At 46.2% G+C, this 26355-nt stretch overlaps 1 protein-coding gene across 2 annotated transcripts in view; it reads right to left on the bottom strand.

The window, feature by feature from the left end:
• Window positions 1-25833, bottom strand: part of SH2D4B (SH2 domain containing 4B) — an 83885-nt gene extending 58052 nt beyond the window's left edge. The window contains exons 1-2 of one of the 2 annotated variants that reach the window (XM_025435046.3): window positions 25589-25833; window positions 947-1109 (exon numbers count right to left, since the gene is read on the bottom strand). In XM_025435046.3, coding sequence (XP_025290831.1) covers window positions 947-1109; window positions 25589-25772 — 347 coding nt within the window. In that variant the 5' untranslated portion in view covers window positions 25773-25833. The remainder of the gene's footprint in view (window positions 1-946; window positions 1110-25588) is intronic. The other variant, XM_049109086.1, reaches the window with a different exon arrangement.
• Between the last annotated feature and the right edge of the window lie 522 nt (window positions 25834-26355).

The following is a 26355-nucleotide window of genomic DNA, read 5'->3' as shown; positions in this document are numbered from 1 at the left end:
CCTGGGATCAAGTCCCACGTCAGACTCCCTGCATGGAGCCTGCTTCTCCCTCTGCCTGTGTCTCTACCTCTCTCTCTCTTTCTCCCATTAATAAATAAAAAACCTTTAAATAAATTTAAAATAAATAAATGAATAATATATTAAAAAGTAATAAAATAAAATACTGTCTTTAAAAGCTGGGGGGAAGGCAGCCCGGGTGGCTCAGCAATTTAATGCCACCTTCGGCCCAGGGCTTGATCCTGGGGTCCCGGGATCGAGTCCCACATTGGGCTCCCTGCATGGAGGCTGCTTCTCCCTCTGCCTGTGTCTCTGCCTCTGTGTGTGTGTGTGTGTGTGTGTGTGTGTGTGTGTATCTCTCATGAATAAATAAATAAAATCTTAAAAATAAAATAAAATAAAATAAAATAAAAGCTAGGGGGTGGGGAGTGTTGGAATCAACTGCCTATGGATTTCCAAGTTTGGCAAAAAAAAAAAAAAAAAGTTAGGAGTTGTTCATGAAAGTCGTCTGACTCCACATCGCAGTGGGGGCTCAATTATCCGCATAATTGAAAGAAAGGGAAAGAAACAAGCTGAAAGGGAAAGAAACAAGCAGACGACAAAAGTGAATCCAAACTCATATACTATCCCAGGGATAAGCCACTGAGAAAGGAGAAGTAGGTCATCTGTATTATCTCAGGAAATCCAACTACGTCCAGATGGGAAGGGTGTGCCCACACCACAGATGCCACAACTGAGACCCCAGATCAGCTCACTACTGGCTGGTGGGGCCAGGATTTGAACCCATGAGACCCACCCAGTGGAGGCTCTGATGCTGTGGTCCCCTACTCTTGGCTGAGCCCAACGGGTGCTGCCTGGCACCTTCTTCCTCCCACCCACAACCTATTGTCCTTCAGCTTGGACCCAGCCTAGGCGCCCAGACACCCCGGCACCCATCTGCACCTCTCACCAGAGCTCCTCGGCCTCCCTCTGAGCCTGCAGCCGCGCCCGCTCGGCGATCAGCTCCTCCGAGATCTCTTCATAGGGCTTGTCGCCAGGGCCTTCTCCCATGATCCAGACCCAGACTTCACCGTCTGCCCCCAAGAGCCACTGGATGTGCTTGTCACTCACTGCTTCACAGCAGAAGGAAGGGGGAAGGGACAGGTGTGAGTTCCAATTGGCCCAGGATGAGTGAGTGGGGTTGGCGGATGCTGACCCCACCTGTCTGCAGGCCGCTGCCATCCGCAGAAATCATTCCAGAGGGACGCCGGCCCGAGCGCCGTCCACCTCCCCCCCCCCCCCAGGAAGCGACACAGCTGCCAAGTCAGCCGGTGTAGACGGTGCCCAAGGCCGGCCTCCGAGATGCTCCGCAGACAGCGCGGCGGGTGACAGCGCCGGCGCCTCCTCTCCCTCCCTGCTGTCCCCTGTCTGCAGACAAGCAGTCAGAGACACAGAGCCCGGCCCGGACCCACATCAGCCTGCAAGGGGAGCAAGGATTAAGCCTGGGGCCTACTAAGCCACTGAGATTTCTCGGTTTGCCCACGGCGACTGATGCCATCGATTCCCAGGACTAAAAAGGAAAATATCCCTGGCGCAGGGTAAATGCAAGCCGGGTGGCATTGCCCTGGCAGGGAGGTGGCCCGAGAAGCTGGCCCAAGGGACAGCCAGGGGACTGTGTCACACACAAGAGCAAGACATTTGACAAAATTGCAGGCGCTGCAACTGAGAAGGCGGACCCTCGCACCTCCCAACCTTGCCGCTCTCGGGCAGGAAACTGGAAAACAGAACCTGGCTCGTGAGGGAGTGTCGGCTGCTAGCAGCTGCGAAGGGGAAGAAATGAGCTCAAGAAAGAACTGAATGCTTTGCAAGTAGAAATGAAAGGGGATAGAGAGAACACAGAAATTTGAGACTTTGTAGGATTGGAAAAACCATCCCCTTCTAGGGCCCAAATTACAAGAGACTGGATTTTTTTTTTTAAGGTTTGCCTGATGGTGCCCAATAAAATTTCTAAGGTAATTAAAGTGACCTAAGGCACCGAACACGGTGAGAATGTGCTCCACAGACATCCACCCACAGGGAGGTAACGGAGCAAGTGCTTCAGTTCCTGCGTTCTTGGGTTTGCCGAAGGCCGTGCTTCCCAGAGGTGGCTCCCAGCCTTTGAGCCAGCATGGTGGGCTCATTCCTGGGGGACACCAGACTCTCCGATGAGGATGATGACAAACCTCCCTTGGGCTGCATGGCTCCCCCAAAACACCCCCTCCCCCCTACCTAGAATACCTCAGCCTTCCCCGCCTCCTTCACTCCAGGCCAGACTTTGTTGTAATATGACGGCTCTCACACACTCCTCTAGCACCCTGCTCCCTTTCCTCCCACAGGGAAGTTTCATTTCCTATATAAAACCCATGTTTGTGTAACCCCACCCTTGTCTTTACTCCTCAGAGGAGTCAGGCTAACACAAGTACATTCAGAATGCCACCCCTCATGCTTATTTTTCAAAGAGTCTAAGATAGATAGATGCCCTTGGGTTGAAAACAAAAGCATAGGGAAATAGAGGCAGAGAATTACAGTCAACTTGCAAAATACGTCCAGAAAAGAATTTCAGATGTCATTACTGGGACATGGAAGCAAAGAGATCAGAAACCTACTAAATTTTTGAGTCTGGACTTAAAAAAAAAAAGCCTTTGATTGTTCAAGATGTCAGCCACCCTTGGGTCCCCAAGCTCAATGAATGAACAGAAGGTGGGTTTCAAAGCCTATGTCAGTTGAAGGAGTGCATGGTCCTCAAAACTCACTTGAGATGAGGCCAAGGGGAGCAATGCACAAAGAGGAGCCTCCTCGAGGGCACAGTCCTACCCTGATTCTCCTTCCAGGGCAAGAGAACCATAGAGCTGACCTCTAGGACTTCAGGAATGCTATCAACTAGTGACTGAGGGGGGCTCACATTCTCCCCATTTCCATAGTGGACGTCCTGACCCTACCCTTCCACTGTGTACCGTGTCATAGAGGTGGGGTGTGCTTAGATAACACGCCTTTTCAGCCACATCCAGACGCTGTAGAAATTAATGCAGAGGCCGTGCAGACTGTGAACACTGAGCTGGACACAGTGACTGCATGAGACTCGAGAACATCCCCCTTACGGAGGTGCTGGGCGTATTCATATGGAGGAGGAGAACACAACGTGAGAGAGACCAGAACAACAATCTGTGACAGCGACCATACTGTCTGGCGAGCTTTCCCTACTGGGGTCCTTGAGCCCACCAGATGACCACGTCCAAGTCCATGTGGCCATGGGAATGAACGCTAGACTACAGGTATCAGAGGAAGTGATTTGTACACTTTCAGGCTGCGACTTTTGCAGCTGATGTGGGAAGGAAGGAAGGTGGAGAAGCAGCAGCAGCCTCAACCCTGGTGGACACTGTTGCCCAGGTAAGGACTTTGGATTTCATCCCAAGTGAAACAGAAGCCACGAGAACTGGGAGATGGGAGAAAGTGACATCTCATGCACGTCTCAGAATGTCCGTTCTGCCCGTTGGGTGGAAAACAGATGGGGGACGGGGGCAAGAAAACCTGTACTCCCGTTGGCATTTGTTAACAGCTCCTGTGAAGGACAATCATTTCTTGGACTAAGGTGGTACAACGGAGGAGGCATAAAGCAGTTAAGATTTAGGACATATTCTGAAGGAAAAAGCAATATTTCCTTAAATTCTGGATGCGAATTGTGAGAGAAAGAGAACGAGAAAACTCCAATGTTCCAAGATTAAGCAACAGAATGTATGGTTTGGCCACATGGAAGAAACAACTTGGAGAAATCAATGATTCTGTTTGGGTCAAATTAAGTTTGAGATGCTTATTGGACATCCCGTCGGCAGTTGAAGGAAACAGAATTGAGAGGAGAGGATAGAATTAAGATACAAAGCTTTGGAGTCATCGGTGTATAGATATTTAAAGCCACAAAACTGGATGAGAACACAGAGAGTGAGTAGAGATAGAAAAGAGAAGAGGTCCAAAGCTGGTGGTCCGGGATGCTTCAACACTTAGACAGGAGGAAGACCTCCCAAAGGAGAGAAGGACAAAGAAGCCTATGAACAGAAGAACAATCCTAAAAGAGGAATATCCCAGAAGCCAAGGAGAAAGAATTTCAGGAATTAAGGCAGCATCGACTGTGTCAAAGGCTGCTCAGGGGTCAATAAGATGAAGACAAAAGACTGACCACTGAATTTGGCACCATGGAGGTCATGGTCCGTGAGTTGGTGAAAAGGAATCCTTGGAAACTTGAAAACTTTTAGAGGGAAATATAAAATCACATCTTTATAACTTTGGGGAAGGGAAGAATTTCTTCTACAAGACATTAAAAGAATAGACTATGAGAGACAATGCTGATAAATTTGAATACAGATTGAAGCTTAAAATTTCTACACAAAAGGGCACACCATAAAGACAATTAAAAATCAAGCCACCAGCTGAGAGAAGGTAGCTGAATACACATAACTGTCCAATGATTGCAACAATTAATTAAAGCAATAATAACAGCTCACATCTACAGAGGGCTTATCAGCTAATCACGGTTCAACATATTTTACATCTATTAACTTATTAATGTCTAGAACAAGCTTTCCCTACTGGGGTCCTGTGAGAAAAATAAGCCCTATAAAACATAATTTGAATGATGATTTTCCTCGGTTCTCCCAAAGATGGTATGTAGATAGTACTAGCCTTGAAGCATCGTAGAAAAGTTAACCCATTACATACAATGGGTCTTTAGGGAAGCTGTTCTCAATTAACTTGCTTTTGGGACCCCTTTGCATTCTTTAAAAATATTGAGTATCTCAAATGCTTTTTTTTTTTTTAGTTGTATCTACCAATATTTACCATATTCAAAACTAACACTGGAAAAAAATGTAATGTTTCTTTAAAATAATGGCAAATCCATTACATACTTACATATAGCATTTTTATGAAAAATAGCTATCTGTTCTAGAACAAAAATATTTTGTTGGAAGAGTGGCCTTGTTCTACATTTTTGCAAATCTACTTGATGTCCAGCTTAATAGAAACCAGCTGGATTCTCATATCTGCTTCTACATTCACTCTGTTGCAATATGTAATTTTAGTTGTAGTATATAAAAATTTTTTTATATAAAAAATGTTTGACTTCACATGGAACTGGAGGGTATTATGCTGAGTGAAATGAGTCAATCGGAGAAGGACAAACATTGTGTGTTCTCATTCATTTGGGGAATATAGATAATAGTGGAAGGGAATAGAAGGGAAGGGAGAGGAAATGGGTAGGAAATATCGGAAAGGGAGACAGAACATAGAGACTCTTAACTCTGGGAAAGAAACTGGGGGTGGTGGAGGGGGAGGAGGGGGAGGTGTGGGGGTGAATGGGTGATGGGCACTGAGGGGGACGCTTGACAGGATGAGCACTGGGTGTTATTCTGTATGTTGGCAAATTGAACACCAATAAAAAATAAATTTAGTATAAAAAAATTTTTTTTGACTTCACACATACAGTCAGAAAAGGGAAGTAAATAGAAAAATTGATAGTTCTTCAGATATTTATTGATACTTTTCTTTAATACTACAATGAAATTCAAATGGTAGTTTCTTAAAAGTTGTAATGTGGAACTTGAAAAAAATAAATGAATTTATTGTACTTTGTTATATTAGAACTGATTGGTCATGTTAATTTCCTACTTTTGAATCAATGGATCGAGGTAATATAAGATGTTACCATTCAGGGAACTAGGTGAAGGCTATGTGGGAACTCTCTGAACCATTTTGCAACGTTTGCCTAAGGCTAAAGTTATTTCAAAATAAAAGTTTAAAATTTTAAAAAGCAAAATAAAATAAAAATCCATTGGTTTATTTTGTGCTTCAAATGAATCTGTCACTAATGCATAATCTTACAATGTTATTCATTATTCATTGATCCTTTGGAAAATATGGCTTCATTGAGTCAAGCAGGTATTGCAAATGTGAACACATTTTATTTCATAATATCAGAAAATCATGTTTGTTGATATCACTATGAATCTCATGAGAAAAGCCTTTATGCATTGAGAATTTAATAAACTCTTGATGACCCAAGTTTTCCAAAACTTCTAATTTTTGCTTGAAAGCTGAGATTTTATTGTTGGCATAAATTCTACCAGTTGCTTTTCTTGAAGTGACAGGTTCATTTTATTCATTTTCAAATACCCAAGTCTTACAAAAGATGGGTTGTCTGTCAGTCTTCCTTCAAGTAAAAATTATATTCTAGGGATAAAGAGGCTAGAGCAGCACATGGAAATCCCACAGTGCTTTTCCTCAAGAAACTCATCATACTTCAGCACGCAGCAGAAATGCTTTATGCATACTTCCCATTTTGTCCTACAATAAAATGAATAAGGTTTACCGTTTCATCAAGGAGTGAAACCATCACTAACTTTAATCTGAGGCGCATGATGCTGGAAAAATACAATGACTACCGCTACTAAGATACCAGCAGATTTACCCAGTCTTGGTTTTGCATCATTAGTACAAGTATAAACACAGTGAATAGGTCAGAGAACATCTCAGTGTTACTGTAAGAATAATTTTAACCTTGTTGACCCGGAGAGTCTCACACCTCCAGGAATCCAGGGACCACAGCTCAAGAACCACTGCTTTTTTCACAGAATCTTGATTGAAGGGAGAAAAAGGAAACTATCTGGAATAGGAGTGTCTGGGTGGCTCAGTTAAGTGTCCAACTCTTGGTTTCAGCTCAGGTCATGATCTCAGGGTCATGAGATCGAGGCCCACGTCGTCGGGCTATGGGCTCAGGGGGGAGACTGCTGGAGATTCTTTCCCACGCTCTGCCCTTCCCCCTACTCGTGCTCCCTTGCTCTCACTCTCTCATAAATAAATAAGTAAATAAATAAATAAATAAATAAATAAAGTCTTTAAAAAACAGTAATAATATTTATCTGAAATATACAAAGAATGTTTATAAACCAGTAAGAAAATGACAAACAACCCCACAGAAGAAAGAGCAACAGATATTGTCCCAAATGCTATCAGTTACTTACCAATTACCCCTCCACCCTCCTTGCACTGCTTCCTTGCATTTAGTATGCAGAGTTTAATCAAAACAGCAATCTGCTTGATTAAAATTCTCATCTTCTGTCTTCCTTCCAGGGAAGGGTGCCCATGTGACAAAGTTCTGGCCAATTATTATAGGTAGAAGATAATGAGAGAGCTGTGAGAAATGTTTCCTACCCTGATACAAATAACACCCAGCCTTTCCTCCCCCTTTTCGTCATGGCTGGAACACAGATGTGATGCTAAAACACACAATAACTACCTGAAGACCTAAAATACTAAGCCACCATCTAAAAATCAGGAAAGAAGAGCCGGCAATATTACTAACGTCACAGAGCCAATAACCCAGTTCAGGTCTGCCTATTTCTAGACTCCTTTTGGTTACATGGAAAACAAATCCTGAAAGTCCCTGGTGAGTGGATTTTCTGTTCCTTCCAGGTTAACACATTTTCATCGGGTTATTGATATGAATAGACATCTCATGGAACAGGAAACATAATAAACTAACATATCAAAGATAGTTTACTTTATCACTAATTAGATTCAAGCTTATAAAAACAAGAATGAACTATCATTTCACTCCTACAAGATTGGAAAGAACCTTGTAAAAAGTCTGATGAGGCAAGTGTTGGAAAGAATACAGAGCAACAATAATAGTTACAAATTCCTGATGGTAGAAAGTACCAATACAATCACTTTGAAGATCTTTGGAAATATTTAGTTAAGTTGAAAATGCTATACATTATCACTAAGGAATAGCACTTCAGGTATATAACTCACAGAGTCTCTTTCACATGTGCCCAGAGAAAACTGAAAGAGAAAACAGTATTCCAATGTAACACTGCTCAAACTATGAAAAATTGGAAACATAAATACCCAATAAAGAAAAATAGACAAATAAATCATGATATGTTTTTATAATGTAACACTCTACAGGAAAAAAAATAAATACTTTTGAACATACTAAATATATGTCTTTTAAAAATACAGAACCGTAAAATTAAATTCAGGTTGCATATGGCTTAATGTCATTCATATAATGATTAAGTGACATAATGCCTACAAAATCTATATTGCAGCATGGCAAAGATATAAGCATGATATACATTGAATTTAATTAGGGTTGCAAATTGGGAGGGATATGAGGAGTAAAATTTTAGGAAGACATCAATGTAGGTCTCACCATATATAAAGGGCTTGAATAAAAACAGAAGAGGCACTAATGTCAACATTTAATAATTAATTTAATAATATTAAACGTTATGGGTCCAAACACAAGAAACAACAAGTGTTGGAGAGGATGTGAAGAAATAGAAGCCCTCCTGCCTTGTTGGTGGGAATGCAAACTGGTGCAGCCACTGTGGAAAATGGTAGGGAGATTCTTCAAAAAGTTAAAAATAGAACTACCCTATGATCCAGTAATTGTACTACTGGTATTTAATTCAAATGGATACATGCACCCTTATGTTTATAGCAGCATTATTTACAATAGCCAAATCATGGAAATAGCCCATGTGTCATCCATCAATAGATGAATGGATAAAGAAGAGAGAGAGAGAGAGAGAAGAAAGTTATTCAACCACTTTTTTTATTTTTTAAGCTATTATTTGTTCATCTGAGAGAGAGAAAGAGAGAGCATAAGCTTGGATGGGGGAGGCAGAAAGAGAGGGAGAAGCAGACTCCTTGCTGAGCCAAGAGAGCGACATGGGGCTCCATCCCAGGACCAGGAGATTATGACCTGAACCAAAGGCAGACACTTAACCATCTGAGCCACCAGGCACCCAATGTTCTTTAATTATTTAAAAAAAAAAAAAAAAGAATGAAATCTTGCCATTTGCAACATGGATGAGCTAGCTAATATAATGCTAAAGAAAGTAAGTCAGTCAAACAAAAACAAATACCATATAATTTCACTCATATGTGGAATTTAAGAAACAAAATAAATAAGCAAAGGAAGAAAAAAAAAGGAGAAAGAGACAAACCAAGAAACAGACTCTTAACTATACAGAACAAATTGATGGTTATAAGAGGGGGTGAATGGGAAGATGGGTGAAATAGGTGACAGGGATTAAGGAGGGCACTTGTCCTGATGAGCACTGGGTGATGTATGGACGTGTTGAATCATTACATTGCACATCTGAAACTAATATAACCCTGTATGTTAACTGTACTGGAACTCAGAAAAAAGATATTGTGGGTCCACGAGTACTTATTATATTATTCTCTATTTTGCCTATATGTTCAAATATTTTATAATGAGAAATATTTAAAGTTTTATTTTATAAAGATCTGACGTAAGGGGCACCTGGGTGGCTCTGTCAGTTTCTTGGTTTTGGCTCAGGTCATGATCTCAGGGTCATGAGGGCTCTAGGCTTAGCTCAGCGTCTGCTTGGGCCTTTCTCTCCCTCTCCTTCTGCCCTTCCCCCCTGCTTACTCACACTCTCTCTCTCTCTCTCCTTCTCCAAAATAAATAAATAAATCTTAAGAGAAAGATGTAACATGAATAAACTAAGTTTTCAATCTAAAACATTTTTTAAAACAAAATAAGATAAAAGAAAGTTAGGGAAAATAATTAATGAAGGAAAAAGCTAATATTAGTGAAATGCAAAGCATGTATAAGCCCAAACATTTGTTATTTGAAAAATGCAAAATAAGAAATCACCTAGATAACATAAAGATAACATAAAACATGGAATTATTACAAGAGAATATTATGTGCTGTTCTATGTTAATAAATTTGAAAACATAGATACAGATATAGGCATAAATGTTCATCATCTTAAGTTAGACAATGATTTCTTAGATATGACACCATTTCATAGATAGATAGATAGATAAATAGATAGATAGATAGATAGATATAAAATTAGACTTCACTAAAATTTAAGACATTTGTGTTACAAAGCATACCACCAAGAAAGTAAAAGGGCATAGCATAGGTGACTCAGTCAATTAAGTGTAACTCTTGGTTTCGGCTCAGGTCATGATCTCAGGGTTGTGAAATTGAGCCCTGAATTGGGTTCTATGGAGTCTGCTGGAGATTCTCACCCCCTTCTCCTTCCCCTGCTTGTGCACATGCATGCATGATGAGAAGAAAGAAAAAAAAGAAAAGAAAGAAAGAGAAAGAAAGAAAGAAAGAAAGAAAGAAAGAAAGAAAGAAAGAAAGAAAGAAAGAAAGAAAGAAAGAAAGAAAGAAAGAAACCCATAGACTGGGAGAAAATATTTGCAAATCGTATATCTGATAAGGGACTTGTACCTAGAGTATATAAAAACTCTTACAACTCAATAGTAAAACACAACCCTGTCAAAAAAGCAGCAAAGGATCTAAATAGATATTTCTCCAAAGAAGATATACCAGGGGTCAATAAACTCAAGAAAAAACACTCAACATCATTATTCATCAAGGAAATCAAAATCAAAATCACAATGATCTAACACTTCACGTCCACCAGGATGGCATTAATCAAAAACACAGATAATAGCAAAGGTTGGTGGGGATGTGGAGAAATTGGAATTCTCATACAGCTGGTGGGAATGTAAATGGCACAACTATTTTGGAAAACAGGCTGCTAGGTCCTCAAGTGATTAAACATAAGGTGACCAAATGACCCAGCAATTCCACTCCTAGGTACACACCCAAGAGAAATAAAAACAGATGTCCACACAAAAATTTATACTGAATATTTATAGAAGCATTATTCATAATATCAAAACCCTGAAAACAACCTAAATGTTCATTAAGAGATGAACAGATTAAAAAAAAAAAGGTACATCTGAACAATGGAATATTATTCAGCCATTAAAAGGAATGGTATACTATGGAAGGATCATGAAAACATCATGCTAAGTGCAAGAAGCCAGTCACAAAATCCACATACTTATATGATCCCATTCATATCAAAGCCCAGAATTGAGATACTATAGAGACATAAAGTAGATTAGTGGTTGCTAAGGACTGAAGAAGGGAGAAGGGGATTTAGGGGAGTGATAAAGTGTATGGGTTTTCTTGAGGTGATGAAAATACTCTAAAATTGACTGTGGTGATGGTTGCACATATTGGTGAATTTACTAAAAATTATTTAATCGTACACGTTACATAAGTGACTTTCAAGGTGCATAAATTATATCTCAATAAAATTTTTTAAGAAAAATTTGTTTCTAGTAATTCATAAGCAGGGGAAAAAATCAGTTAGGGTATAAGTTGGTTAATAGTCTAAACACTGTCAACCAACTTAATTTTGACATTTGTAGACTAATTGACATTTGTAGAACACTTCACACTACAGCAGAACTCTTTCTTTTTCGAGCGAACACAGAACATTCACCAAAGATAGATCATATTCTTAGCCATTTAAAAAAAACTCAGCAAATTTTAAATGTTTGAAGTCATCTCTGGCATTTACTCTGACCACAATGGAATTAATCTAGAAATCAATAACAAGACGTCTGGAAGAAATCCCTTCAAATATTCAGAAATAACACAATATAACTCTAAACACCCCAGGGATAAAAGAAGAAATCACAAGATGAATTAGAAAATATTTTAACTGAAGAAAAATGAAAATACAACATGTAAAACCCATGGGTTGTAACTAAACCAGTGCATTAAGAGAAATGTATAGCATTGAATGTTTATATTTTCTTTTAAAAGAAGTATCTCAAAAAAAAAAAGTATCTCAAATCAAAGGTCTAACCTTCTACATTAAGACACTATAAAATAAAGAACAAATTAAATCCAAAAATAAAAGAAAGAAATAATAGAGATAATAGAAATCAGTAGAACAGAAAATGGGAAAAAAATCAGGCAAATAAAAATTGATTCTTTGAAACCACTAGTAAAATTATTAAATTTCTCACTAGACTGACTGATCAAAATTGCAAGAAAAAACACAATTTGCCAATATCAGGCATGAAAGAGGGGTCACTACTGCAGATCCCACAGACACAGGAATTTATAAAGAATTTAATGCCAATAATCTAGTAACTGAGATTAAATAAAGAAATTCTTTAAAAGACATAAAATACCAAAGTTCACTCAAGAAGAAATATACAATCTGAATAGCTTTGTGTCCAATAAAGAATTTGAATTCATACTTTAAAATCTGGCCACAACAAAACTGTGGGCCCAGGAGACACCACTGATGAATTCTACCAAATATTTAAGGAAGAAATAATATGAATTCTATACAAACTCTTCCAAAAAATGAAGAAGAGAGAGTATTTTTCAACTCATTTTTATAAGGTAAACATTATCCTGATACTAAACTAAAGATATTTCAAGAAAACTACAAACCACTATCCCTCACAAACACAGATTTTAAAGATTTTTAATAGAACATTAGCAAATTGTATTCAGAAATATATAAAAAGGATAATGTATCATGACTATACAAGGTTTAACCCAGGAATTCAAGGTTGATTCAACGTTCAAAAATCTAAGTAACTTGTCATAAGAGCTGACTAAAAAAAACTATAATCAACTCAAAAGATGCAAAAAAAACTTTTGACATATCCAATGTCCATTCCTAATAAAAATTCTCAGCAAAATACTAATAATGGAGAAGTTCCTCCCCCTAATAAAATATATCTAGGAAAAAATCTTTGGTTAATATCATACTTAATGATCAAATATTGAAATTTCACCCTAAGATTGGGAATAAGACCAGGTTGTCTGCTGTCACCACATTTATTCAACATTGTACTGAAGATCCTAACCAGTGCAATAAGGCAAGAAAAAGAAATTAAAAATGTACACATATTGGAAAGGAAGAAATAATATGGTCTCTATTTGCATATGGTATGATCACCTATATATAAAATCTTAAAGAATCTACGGAAAAGACTATTTGAACTAATGGGTGATTTTTAGCAAAGTCACAGAAAATAAGGTAATCAAAACACAAATATCAATTTATATATTTTATCAATAAACAGGTAAAAATTAAATTTTAAGATACCACTTACAATGGCATCAAAAAATATGAAATAGAGATAAATTTAACAAAAGATGTTCTCTAATCTACAAAAGTTGCTGAGCGGATTGCCTGGGTGGCTCAGTGGTTGCGTGTCTGCCTTCAGGGCATGATTGCAGTGTCCTAGGATTGAGTTCCACATCAGGCTCCCCACAGGGACCCTGCTTCTCCCTCTGCCTATGTCTCTGCCTCTCTCTCTCTCTCTCTCTCTCTCTGTGTGTGTGTCTCATGAACAAATAAATAAAATCTTCATTAAAAAGTTGCTGAGAGAATAAAGACCTAAATAAATGGAACATTATACCTTTTCCATGGACTGGAAAATTCAACTATATTAATATGTCAACTCACCCCAAACTGGTCTACAGTTTCAATGCAATCCCAGATTCCTAGCAAGCTTTTTATAGAAATTGACAAGCTGATTATAAAATTGACAAGCAAAACTCCTAGAGTAGCCAAAACAATGTTGAAAAAGAACAACATACGACTCACACAATTCAGTTTCAAGATTCACTACAAAGCTATAGTTTCAAGATTTACTATGAAGCTACAGATAGAGTGGTATTTGTGTAAGGAAGGTATATGCAGCAGTGAAACAGAACGGAGTCTAGAAATAGACCTACACATATATGGTCAAATGCTTTTCACCAAAGATGCCACGGTAATTCAAAGGAGAAAGGATTTTTTTTCCCAGCAAATAGGACCTAGACCCATACTTTACCCCACATATATGCCCATGTTCTACCTGTCAATGAGTAGGAAAGGTAATATCATCCCCTTTACATTACAATTTCCCTCCACATAGAATGGGTGTACCAGAGATAGGATGATCAACAGTCCCAGTTTGCCTGGAACTAAGGAAATTCCCAAGATGCAGACATTTCACTTGTAAACTGGATAAAGTCTGGGTTGACCAAGCCAAGAGGGTTTACCCTAAGGAGAGATATCACACGTTTACCCATCATAGCCAACTTCCTTTAAAGCTCTGCCTTCCATAGCTCATCACTCTGAGAAGCAGCACTCTTACCTTCCCCATGACCCCAGCATCTTTGCTCACAGATGTGAACCAGAGCTGGGCCAATCAGACACCCACTGAATGGAATCTGAACTGAGAGACAGAAAGGGTGGGGTTATTTGATAATAATGGATCTTGGAAGTAAAGGCCACCTAGATTCAGACCTGGGATAGCATTAGGATTGTGTCTACCAATGAACAGCCTTGGGAGCTGGTGTGGTGTGCAGAGAGAAGCACCGACAGGAAACCAAGAGAAAAACAACCCTGGCTGCAGCTTCCTGATTCCAGACTATACTTGCCATTCTTGGATTCTGGGAGGTAGCTTAGGAGCATCTTCCTTTAGCCAGCACATCCTTACCAAGGTGTCTGGCTACCCCAGCCAGACAGAGGACTTCTAGCATCTCTCACAGTAGATGCACACAGTAGGTGCTTACTACATGCAGGTAGAATCAATTATAAGCTGTGATGGTTAATTTTACATGTCAACATGGCTAGACCACGTGCCCAGTTGTTTGGGCAAATGCTAGTCTAGATGTTGCTGTGCAGATGTGATTACCATTTACAATTGGTTGACTTAAGAGCAGATTGCCCTCTGTGATGTGGGTGGGCCTCACCTAATTAGTCAAAAACCTTAAGAGAGTGAAAAACAGGCTTCTCCAAGAAGGAATTCTGCCTCAAGACTGTAATATAGAAATCCTGCCTAAGTTTCTAGTCTGCTGCTGTGCCCTACAGATTACAGACTAGCCAGGCCCATGATCATGTGAGCCAATTCCTTAAAATAAATCTAGATAGATGGTAGATAGATAGATAGATAGATAGATAGATAGATAGATAGATGATAGATTGATAGATCAATAGATAAATAGATGATAGGTAGATGATAGATGATAGATGATAGATAAATCATAGATGATAGATCAATAGATAAATAGATGATAGATAGATAGATAGATAGATAGATAGATAGATAGATAGATAGATGATAAATATCTCCTAAGAGTAGGGCCACTTCTGATGAAATGGTGTTTTCAACAAATCCTACAAGGAAGGAGTTGCCCCAACACCTGGTGTGTTCTCTTAATATAAGTGCTTTTTGTTCTAAGCTGTGAACATTAATCTTTTGGGAAAAACAAACAGGAAAGAAGTCCACTAGGTGAGAAATGTGCTTTTGCTAATGTTTATCAGGTTCTTAAACATACCAGGCTCTGCTGGGAGCATCTCTTTTAATCTTGCCCACAGATCTGGGATATAGGTCCTATTACCATCGTCCCCAGTGTATGTAAAAAGAAACTGAGGCTCAGGAAAGCTTGAGTAATTTGCCAGGGTCAAGTTAATAAGTGGAACACACTTACAGTTCAGAGCCAAAATTTGAACCCAGGCCCTCTGACCACTGCACAACCCACCTTTGGCATAAAGGGTGTGCACGTTGGCATGGAGTGGCCATAAGGTGCGTTGTCAACAATGCCGGGCTGCTTACGTTGTTTATTCAGAACTGTCCTTGCCATAGGTCTGCGACAGACTTGGGGTCAGGTCACACTAAACCACCGCCCCCCATCACTCACTTTAACCTTGTGAGTGTAAAATGGCTCCTGAAGTGGCTCCCCAAGCTCCAGGCCATGTCGTCACAGAAGGCGTGCCCTCTCCTGTGAGAATAAGGGACAAATCCAAGATCTGCCACCAAGACCACCATGCCCCTGTCTGCTGAGACTCGGTGTCACTATCACTGCGAAATCCACAATAGCCCACCTTCAAGCCCACCCCCCAAGTCAGACACACCCCAATCAATGGGCCAGTGGGGTCTCTGGACCCCAGTCTTACTCCTTTCTTATCAGCATAAGCATCCTGGCACAAAACATCTATTTATCTAGAACAGCATCCAAGGCACAAAATAACCTCCGGGTCACACGGATCCCGGGGTAGGACGACTCTCTAAATCTTCAGCACCTCACGAGCCTGACTGTGAGCACCCTATGGTGGTATCAGAAAATGGACATATCAGTGAAATGATAGGATAAAAATAAATGACCACAGGGGCACCTGGGTGCCTCAGTTGGTTAAACGTCCAGCTCTTGGTTTCGGCGCAGGTTGTGATCTCGGGGCGTGAGATCGAGCCCCACGTGGGGGGCTCCGCACTCAGCATGGAGTCTGCTTGAGATTCCCTCTCCCTCTCCATCTGCCCCTCCCGCTACAATAAATCAATCTTTAAAAATAAATTAATGAAATAAAATAAAAGACCCTGAGGCCTAAAGTCATATAATTTTGCAAGAAGGCGGGAGAAACAGGTGTGAAAATTGCCCCCAAGGAATTCAGATCCCGAAGCCAAATGCAAAATCTCATACCAAATGGGAAAACCATTTGCTAATTTGTACGTGAGAAAAAAACCTGGAAAGCAGTCATGCCAGCCACTTGGAGAGATTAGCTGAGGGACGGGCAGCCGTCTGCAACCTGTTACTTGGGCGCGGCTGCCCTAGGCCAGGGCTGAGAGCTGGGATCGGGTGACAGGCAGTCCGCAGATAACCAGCTGGTGGCCTTTCTCAGAAACTGCCCCTCTTGACCTCCAGCCTGGAAGGGGAGGTAGGGAGCTGGAGGAGGTAGGGAGCAGGGAGGTGGCCAGCAGGGTGGCCCCCGTGGCAAGGGGAGAGAAATTAAACGTGATCACGGCCCACCAGGCTTCCCTGGCAGCGGGCAGGAGAGGGGCTTCCCTCCCTCCAGAGCTGAGCAAACCCAGCTGCTCAAAGGCCTTGAGCTTTGGCAGCAGCCGGGGCAGGACGGGGATCCGCCCGCAAAGCCCAGTTCTCTGCTGGGCCACCGAGCCCTGGCCGGCTGTGTGGCCCCAGGCACTTCTGGAACGTGCAGAAATACGGGGAAAGGACAAGCTCGGCTCCCCCTTATGTGCCCCCTCGGCCAAGCTGCGGGGACCTCTCTGCCCGGGTCAGCACCAGCAGTGCTCCTGCCACGCTTCTTGGCCATTTGCCTACCTTACCGTGACGACTTGCACTGGTGCGGTTACTAGTGATGTTGGGCTTTTCACTCTCTAAAAGTGCTGGCCCTGGACATGGGGGGGTGCCACGGACCCCGGAGCCCTTGGCCAGGGGGAGCCGCCTCAGTCAGCAGCAGGCCCTCCGGCTTGGGGAAGGCGGGAAGGGAGAGGGGACAAGGTGCTGAGCTACAACGGAACCAGAGGCCCCCAGCCCGGGCCCTGCAGGCAGGGTGGGCCCGGAACTTTGCTCCTCCAGCCCCACAGCCACTGGGACAGGCCTCCCCCCACTGCAGGTGAAGGAACTGGGCTGCCAGGACACAGAGTGACATCGCCCTTAGGAGCTCTCTCCCCAGCACAGCTGTCCCACCGTGAGGCACCTCCCGGCAAGCCAGAAAGTAGGGCCCCATTAGTCAAGTCCACAAACCTGGGTAGAGCACCTACAGGTAGAAGCCCACGTTGGGCCCCTCAGTCCAAGCGGGTGGAACGGAAGGGTCTGGCCCTAGATCCCAACTCTACTCCCCAAAGCACCAACAAAACACATACAATACACACACACACACACACACACACACACACGGCTCTCCGAGAATTCTAACCTTTGTTCCACTGCCTTGGCCAGGACTAGGGCCCATGCCCAGCCACACACTCACAAACAGAGTGATCCCAGGCCACCCAATGCCACACCTCCAACTATCGGCAGATCACAGCGATTCATAGACTAGTCCTGCACCCACTATAACATCACATCTTTTCCCGATCCATGAGAAGGGTGCTTATCAGCCTCCCAAGTACCAAGAGTAGCCTTTCAATGAAGGAACTGAGGGCAGCCCGGGTGGCTCAGCGGTTTAGCACCACCTTTGGCCCAGGTCGTGATCCTGGAGACCCGGGATCGAGTCCCACGTGGAGCCTGCTTCTCCCTCTGCCTGTGTCTCTGCCTCTCTCCCTCAATCCTCTCTGTGTGTTCTCATGAATAAATAAATAATATCTTTAAAAAAAAATGAAGGAACTGAATTTCTGCCAATTGGTCCTAAACACACACACACACACACACACACACGCAAAGGGTGATATTTGACAGACACAGGCAAGGCCCCAACCCCCACTATGGTCGGTCAAGACTCCAAAAACATTGAGGTTGGCCAGGCCACGATGCAGCTGGTCCAGAGCCTAGGTCTAATGGTGGAGCATCTGGAAGAGGCTGAGCCAGTGTCCACAGGATCTCCATCAGAGCCGGGGGGTGCAGAGTGGGGAGGAAAGGAAAGAGAGGAATAGGACTTAGCCCTTAGGTGCTCCACAGGAGCTTTCCCCACTTGTTGAAGAAGCTTTATGAACCCTCCCAACGACCGTTGAGAAGGGGTGGCTATTCCCATTGCACAGGTGACTTTCAAAGGTCAAAACAGATCCAAGATGAAAATCCAGGTGACCTGGTTCCATTCCACCCAGCTAGAGGCGTTTCGAAAAAGGCATCAACCCAACCAAAGGGTAAAGAACTGATCAGTGACTATTATTTTCCACCCCTGAGCACCTCAGAAAATGAGCTAATAGAGCATCCGTTCGGGCGTGAAAGTCTAGAAGAATGAGCACGGTCCACCTGCCCCCAGGTATACCCCAAGAGCTGCAGGGGCCTATCTATAAGTCATGGGTGCTAGGACACCTCTTGGCTCAGGTGGACAGCCCTGGGTCACCACGGACACACTTCTCGTGGTGTTTCTTCTTGCCGGACTTCTGAGCTCCCAGTAGGAAGCTTGTTGCACCCCCACAGCTCATCTGCTACCCTAACTGACCCCTCAGACCCACACTCAGCTCCAGTTTACCAAATATCTTGACTCAAGGGACTTTTTACCTCTGGTCTACCCTGCACTAATTAGTGTTCTCTACAGGAGTCTGCACAGCCTGCCTCACCCCTAGACACCTCTTCTCTCCTCCTCACGTACATTCTCTGAAACAAACTCCAACATTGCCCTCCCCAGAACTGTCCCTCGAATATTTGCATACTGATGGGAAAATGTTCTTAACAAAAGGACCAGGCGCTAGTGGCAGGTAATGTGACACCGTGAGAAACCCAGGGGAGACTGTCAGTGCCCCCCACACACACACTACACCTTCCTAGACACTCTGCCCCTTGCACCCAGGAAGGGGGCTGTGACCAACAGCTCCAACTATGGTCCAGAAATCTGGGGCATCCTCTCCCCTGACTCTCCTCCACCTTTATCCTGGGCAGTCAGGGCCTCCCACATCACCCCAGTGCATCAACTGACACACTGTTGGAATTCATGAAGGAGCTGAAGAAGTCAACTTGCCAAGGTCAACGGTATCCCACCACGTTATGTCAGCAAGGCCACGGAGACCACAGAAGATGGTGACTTCCATGTGACATGCTGAGAACCCCCCACAGTGAGGCCGATGCTGCTGGGTTGGCCAAATCCCTTGGGCAATAGGGTGAAGGGGGAATAAAACATTCATCACTTTCCCCTCAGAGGAAAAAAAAAAATGTGAGGAGCAATGACACCGGTACCAAGTGAATTTAATGTCCAAGTAATTATTGTCATTATGATTTGATGAAGAAACCCCTACTATAAGCAGAAGATGTAAATCTTGAAAGATCAAAGAAGGTAAATGAAATCAAACATGCTTGATTATACCAAGAAAGTCACGGAGAAAAATATTTTTAAATCCTTAAATTTCTCATCATCAGTATATAATGTTTTATTCCTGATAAGGACAGATAAAATGGACTCAAGCACTTTTTTAAAAAATAAGGTCTTTAAAAAATATTTAGGTAAGTAATCTCTATACCCAGCATGGGGTTCGAACTCATGACCCTGAGATGAAGAGTCACATGCTCTTCCGACTGAGCCATCCTGGCACCCACTAAAATAAGCTTTATTTTTTTTAACATTTAATTTATTTATTCATGAGAGACACACAGAGGCAGAGACACAGGCAGAGGGAGAAGCAGGCTCCATGCAGGGGGCCCGAGCAGGACTCGATCCCAGGACCCTGGGATCACATCTTGGGCCAAAGGCAGATGCTCAACCACTGAGCCACCTGGGCGTCCCTAAAATAAGCTTTAAAACAGCATGTGCTCTTTAATATGGCATCAAAAAGCTAGAGGGAAAAAAAGATAGAGGTAATATGCCCTAAGAAGGGGCCCTGGGTGGCTCAGTCGGGTTAGTGTCTGCCTTCGGCTCAGGTCATGATCCCAGGGTCCTGGGATCGAGCCCCACATCAGGCTCCCTGCTCAGTGGAGAGCCTGCTTCTCCCCCTCCGCCCCCCTCGTGCTCTCTCTCACTCTCTCTTTCAAATAAATAAATACAATATTTTACGTTATATATATTTCAGTGTGTTAAGCATCTGCCTTCAGTGGGGGGCATGGTCTTGAGGTCCTGGGATGGGGCCCCCTGTGGAGCCTGCATCAGGTCTGCGCTTAGCAGGGAGTCTGCTTCTCCCTCTCCTTCCCCCTGCCCCCGCTCATGCTCTCTCTTTCTCAAAGAAATAAATAAAATCTTTCAAAAGAAAAAAAAAAAAAAAAGACGCAAGGGGTAAAAAGTCATATTGGTTAAACTCACATCCAAGTCAAAATCCTGAAACAAAGAAGGAGACTGACATGAGGTATAAGTCCGAGTGAAAAGGTGGCACAACCGCCACCACTGATGTGTGACGATAGACGCAGTCCAGCTTCTATGACGCATCCCCCAACACAAGGACACTGTGATTTTCATTCTTTTGCTGAGGACCTTCAGGGTCTAGAGGAGGTCCTGCTGCAGAGCGCATGGCCCTTCCTGTTCGTCCCCATTCCCCTGGTTCAGCTCCTGTGACACAGCTCGAGTGTGCAAGCTGCACACCCACGGCCCCCTGCCGCACCCAGCTACTGGCACAGAAGCCGGCGACACTCATAGCCTCGTGGCCCTTTCAGGCTAATGGAGGAGACAGGCCACGAACAAGCAAACAGATATCTATCTTTTAAAAAAGCAACAAATCAATCAATCAATCAATAAAAATAAATAAATAAATAAATAAAATAAAATAAAATAAAATAAAATAAAATAAAATAAAATAAAATAAAATAAAAAGCAACAAATCCACAGAGAGAGAACACAGATCTGCGGTCGCCAAGGGCGAGGGGGGTGGGATGGGAAGCGAGTGCTTCCTGGGTAAGGGGTTTCCTTTCTGGGCTGAAAATGTTCTGGAACTAGATGGTGGCCGTGATTGCACAACATTTTTTTTGCAGATTTTTTTTTTTTAATTTAAGAGAGAGGGTGCAAGCACAACCCAGGGGAGGGGCAGAGGGAGAAGGAGAATCTGAAGCAGAGAGGAGCTGAGTTCGAGCCCCCGGAGCCTAGGCGGGGCTCATCCCACGACCCCGAGATGGTGACCAGACACGTAACTGGCTGAGCCACCCGGACGCCCCCTATACAACATTTTGGGTGTGCTGTCACTGAAACGAGCACTTTAAAATGGGAAATCTTCTGTTGTGTTAGAAACACACTGGTAGCCGTGGTAGGTTGTGGAAAGCAAGCTTGCCAGGGGTGGCAAGAGAAGGACGGGGTGCAGAGCGGGTGGTCAGGGAAGAACTGAGCCCCGTGAGGATGTGGGGGAGAGCACTCCCCACAGAGAGTCACCCCAGGGTGGAGAGTGGGGAGGACGGGGCACGGGCCAGCAAGAGGCATCCTATGTCCTCCGAGAACAGGGGAGCCGTGCAGGTCTGGACATGAGTGAGCTCATCGGTGTCACGAAGGTTCTTTGGCTTCCGGGTGGAGAAAGGGTTGCAGAGGGTGAACGCGGGGCAGGGGACCAGGGCCGTGCCGGGGATGGGTGCAGGGAGCGGGGTTCCCGGCAGGGCTGGGGCTCCGGGTCAGCAGTGCCCAGTAGGATGGGGGCCCTGGGCTAGGAGGCCCTGGACGATTCCCTGGGCACAGAGAGAGGCAGACCAGGGGCAAGGAGCGGGTCTGGGGGCTGTCACTGGGGTGTGGGCCAGGCCCCCTGGTGGTGCCGAGGCTGGGCCAGATGTGCAGCCCGAGCGGCTTGATCCTGAGACACGGACACGATGCTATGGGGCCGCTCTGGTGACGCCCGGGCCAAGCCAACAGAGCGAGGTGGGCCTGGGATGGGCGGGCTGCAGGGGAGGGGGGCGGAGGGGCCTGAGCCCAGCAGTGTGTGGGGGCCACAAGGAGGTGGGGGGAGCCCGGCCCTGAGCCAGCTTGTGGGCGACAAGAGTGAGTGTCAGGCGGCGGGCTCAGCCAGGGGGCGGCTGGGGAACACGAGGGGCTCCGGGCCCAAGACGTCCAGCCGGAACAGGTGGTCACAGAGGAACCAGTCAACACTGACAGGCACTGTGGGTCAGGCAGAAAGGACAGGTCGGTGTGAACACGTGTGCCCCGAGTCCTGTCCCAGGCGACCCCTAGGCCCACCCTGGAGAGACAGGGCCCACCGAGCAGGCCCAGAGCGGCCGGCGCTTGTGAGGCTCCTGGCGTTGGTGCGGGTTTTTGGGGGGAAGGGACACTTGCCAGAGGGAGAGGATGCAGAGGTCCTGGCAACGTTGGAGGGGCTTGGCCTGAATTGAGCAGGACCACAGTTTGGAGCTTTGTACCCACAGTCTCAACAAGCCCCGTCAGGTGTCGAATCTTGTCGGAAATGTGACAAAAAGGCAAATGTGACAACGGTAGATGGGGAAACAAAGCTGAGGGTCTGTGTCTTCCACAGCAGGGAAGATTCTCACCGAGGCATAAAGTGAAAACAAAAAAGACGTGCCTGTGGGGCCAGGGGAGTGATGTGTGCCCAGCCACGAGCCCAGCTTTCCCCCAGCTCGTTTCCCTGTGGACCCCACCGGCGGGTCCAAGATTAGTAAAGCCCTCAGGGTTCTGTACCCCCGTGTCCCCAGGGTTTACTGCCAGGAATGCCTGGAGAACAGAAAAGTTCTCAGGGACAGGGCACAGCCTACAGGAGCCCTGGGGACAGCAAGGGCCGGTCTGCTAGGAGCTGGGAGGTGCTCCCGGAAAAGAGACAGCGGGACGGAGGCCTTAGGGGACAAGACAGGACTGGGGCAAAGCATCCCCGCGGGCTCATGAGGACGGAGTAAGTCGAGTAAGTCGCGCGGGGAGCCCAAGGGGCTGGCACACAGCTCGGCAAGCACAGCAGGGGCTTCCTTCCGGACACACGGGGGAATGGGGTGGCGGCGGTGCAGGCCAGGAGGAGAAAGGATGCAGCCCGTGGGGCAGGTCCCCACCCACTCCTGCCCTGAGCCACCGCACGGCTGCACACCCGTGTCCCATGACCTGTCCACCCACGGCCGCAAGGGCCAAAGCTCTGTCCAGTTCACCAAACTCAGCGCTTCAGGATGTTGCATAAGGGAAGGGGTAAGTGAAGAAGGGAACGGGTGAATGCACGCTCAGATCATCTGTGGGATTAGAGTCTGAGCTCAGAAGTGAATGAATGGAAAAACCTCACTCCCCAGCCCCACGGTCAAAGCCACGGGATGTGCTTCCCGACTCCACCTCTTAGCACGTAGGTGCCTTGGGGTGGATTGAGTCACTTCGTGAGCCTCGGCTTCCCCAGCAGAAACGGGGTCGCAGCACACTGTGCGTCCCAGACCTTGCTGAGGCCTGGCCAGCCCCAGCCCCACCCCCCCAGGGCTTCCCCGCCATCCACCCAGACACTTCCGCAGCCAGGCCTGAAGCAAAGAGCTGAGGCTTGAACGAGATGCCGACCTGGAGACACACACACACACACTCCCCCGTGTGTTTCCCTCTCCTCTCCATTCTTTATAAGTCAGAAAATTAATCACGCAGAAAAGACTCTGCTGCACCAGAAACCCAAATGAGTTTAATGTATAATTTACACATGAAAATGTAGATGTCAATGTGTGACAAATTGCCATAAAAATGTTTTTGCAGTTAAATTTTTAGGCATCTGTCTTCGTCCCAGAAGAGCCACCGTACAGACGGCGTGAGGCTCCAGGGCTCGGGCCGGGTGGGGCTGCAAGCAGCCTGTCATTCTCACGAGCTGGTGATGCAGCTGCCAGCACAGCCTGGCCCGGAAGGCCCGGCCCGGCCCCAGCCATGCGGTGCCAAGCCAGAGCTGTCCCCCTCGGGGTCCTGCTGTGTGTCTCAGCCAAAACACAGATGTACCCGTACGCCAGCTGTGCGCTGGGCCAAAGGATAAAAGACAGAATGGAGTGTGGTCTCACGTCCCCGTGGCTTTGAGGCCCCTGGGAGGGCCAAGCAAGCAGATGATGATAAGTGACAGGGTGGCAAGCACTTAGGGCAGGAGTGGGCGCTACATGCCAAGCACCTGCCAAGATGCAAGTTCGTCCCTGCTCCAGGAGCATCCCCCAAAGGCTCCAGGGGGCAGGGACTAGTCCTGGAGGTGCTTGTCAGGAGGGTGAAGTGGGGGACATTCCCGACAGGAAAGAGCACTCGTGCTCAGGCGGAGGCTAAACAGAGCAAGCCTGTCCCGATGCATGTGAGTGTGGCCTGCTGCACGCTGCTAGGTCGCCAAGGGGCCTGCACGCCCAGCGAGATACAGGATTTTGTCCTGGATTGAAAACTTCCAACAGGCCAAGTCTACACTCCACTCTGCTGAACCGTGGAGAGGCCAAGAGGAGGGCTGTTGGGGACAGTGACGAGGAGAGACGAGGAGACGGTCCTGCCTACTGTAAAGGGCCACATGCACGTAAGGTGCCATCCCCCGCAGGACCCCGAGTCCTCTACCAGGTCCTGACTCCTGCAGGGGTATTTTCATCCCGGGTGCACCAGCCCGCGGGCTCAGGACTGCATATAAACCACCCAAAACGGGCAGCCCTGGTTGCCCAGTGGTTTGGCACCGCCTTTGGCCCGGGGTGTGGTCCTGGAGACCTGGAATTGAGTCTCCCGTTGGGCTTCCTGTGTGGAGCCTGCTTCTCCCCCTGCCTGCGTCTCTGCCCCCCCCCCCATGTCATAAATAAATTTTTTTAAAAAGAAAGTAAACCACCCAAAACGCAGGCTGGGCCCCTGCTTCTCCTCTACACCTGCTACTGCCCTTTGGGGCGGGTCATTGTCTGCGCAGGACATTCCCCGACAGCCTCTTGCCAGATGCCCAGCAAGGCTCCAGGCACAGCCCCAAGCTTCCTCTCACACGCAGATAGCGGGGAGCGGCCGGGGGCCCGGGCCGGCCCTAGCTGGGAACCACGGTGCTGGCGCGCACAAGGCAGGCAGGAAGGGCACGTCCCCGTTGCACCCTGCCCTCCTTGGTGGAACCGCTGGCGAAGGTCAAGAATACGCCCTCTCCCTCTGCGAGCGATCATAGCCTGTGTCCGAGCCCGAGCTGAGATCCCACTGGTGACTTCCCCGGAACTTGGGCCTCCCACGACAGGACAAAGCCCCCCTTCCCCAATCCCATCAGGAGCTCCCTCTGCAGCCTTGGAGCCTCACAGACCTGGGGTCAAAACACAGAGGCCAGGCTAGCGTGGCCAGACACTCACAGAACAAGGGTTTGAGCCCCCAGCCCTCATCACACGGGTGCTCGTTTTAAAGAACACAGTCTGGCACCAATAACTTCTCCACCTCCTGGAGGCCTGGGGCCGACCCCTGGGTGACTCGCAGCCACATACCTCGCTTGACTTTTGGGGGCCTGAGACCCTCCGCCTGGGCCAGGGCCTCCCACGCCTCGCGCTCCCTCCAGCGCCTCAGCTGCTCCTCTCGCATTTTGTAGAAGAGGATGTGCTTCTGCACATCGCTGAGCTCGGCCAGGAGTTCGGGGTCGATGTACATGTCATGAAGGATCTGCTGCAGCATGATGTCCCCCAGAGTGCACCCCCCAGGGCAGCCAGCCAGGGAACCCCTGCCAGGTGGGACACCCCAGGCCACTCCTCACCCCCGGCTCGTCACTGCAGGACCACTCGGGGAGCCCCTTCTCTGTGTCGCATCGTCACTCTCCCTCAGCTCCCAGCCAGGGACAGACTCATCTCCCCTGCCCGGGAAGCAACGGGGGCCAGGCAGCAGGAAGCCAATTGGCAGCCGGGACCCTGCAAGGGGTGGGAGGCAGGCATCGGGAGCAATCTAGTCCTCCTGTAGGGTCACCAGGAGCCACATCCCAGCAGCGCCCGTGTCTTGGCTTCCCCTGGGGTTTAGGGCCAACGGGGAGGGTCAGAGCCTCCAGCTCTGCAGGGCGGTGTCCGGACCCGGCCCTGCCTGAGCCGACAGGTGTTGAGTGATCCGTTAGTGGAAGGTAACGATGACACCAGCTGTATCGATGACACTGCCCGGGGCCAGCCAGGAACTGATCTCTCCTCCACGGGTAAGAGGAGGCGGTGGTGGGTCCTAATTCGGTACTAATTCCGTGACTTTTGAGCCAACCTCAAACAGGCCAGAGGAGCCA

Source organism: Canis lupus, chromosome 4 (assembly GCF_003254725.2).
Source record: "Canis lupus dingo isolate Sandy chromosome 4, ASM325472v2, whole genome shotgun sequence".
Taxonomy (NCBI): Eukaryota; Metazoa; Chordata; class Mammalia; order Carnivora; family Canidae; genus Canis; species Canis lupus.
The sequence above is the reverse complement of the archived record's forward strand: the minus strand, read 5'-3'. Positions and strand labels throughout refer to the sequence as shown.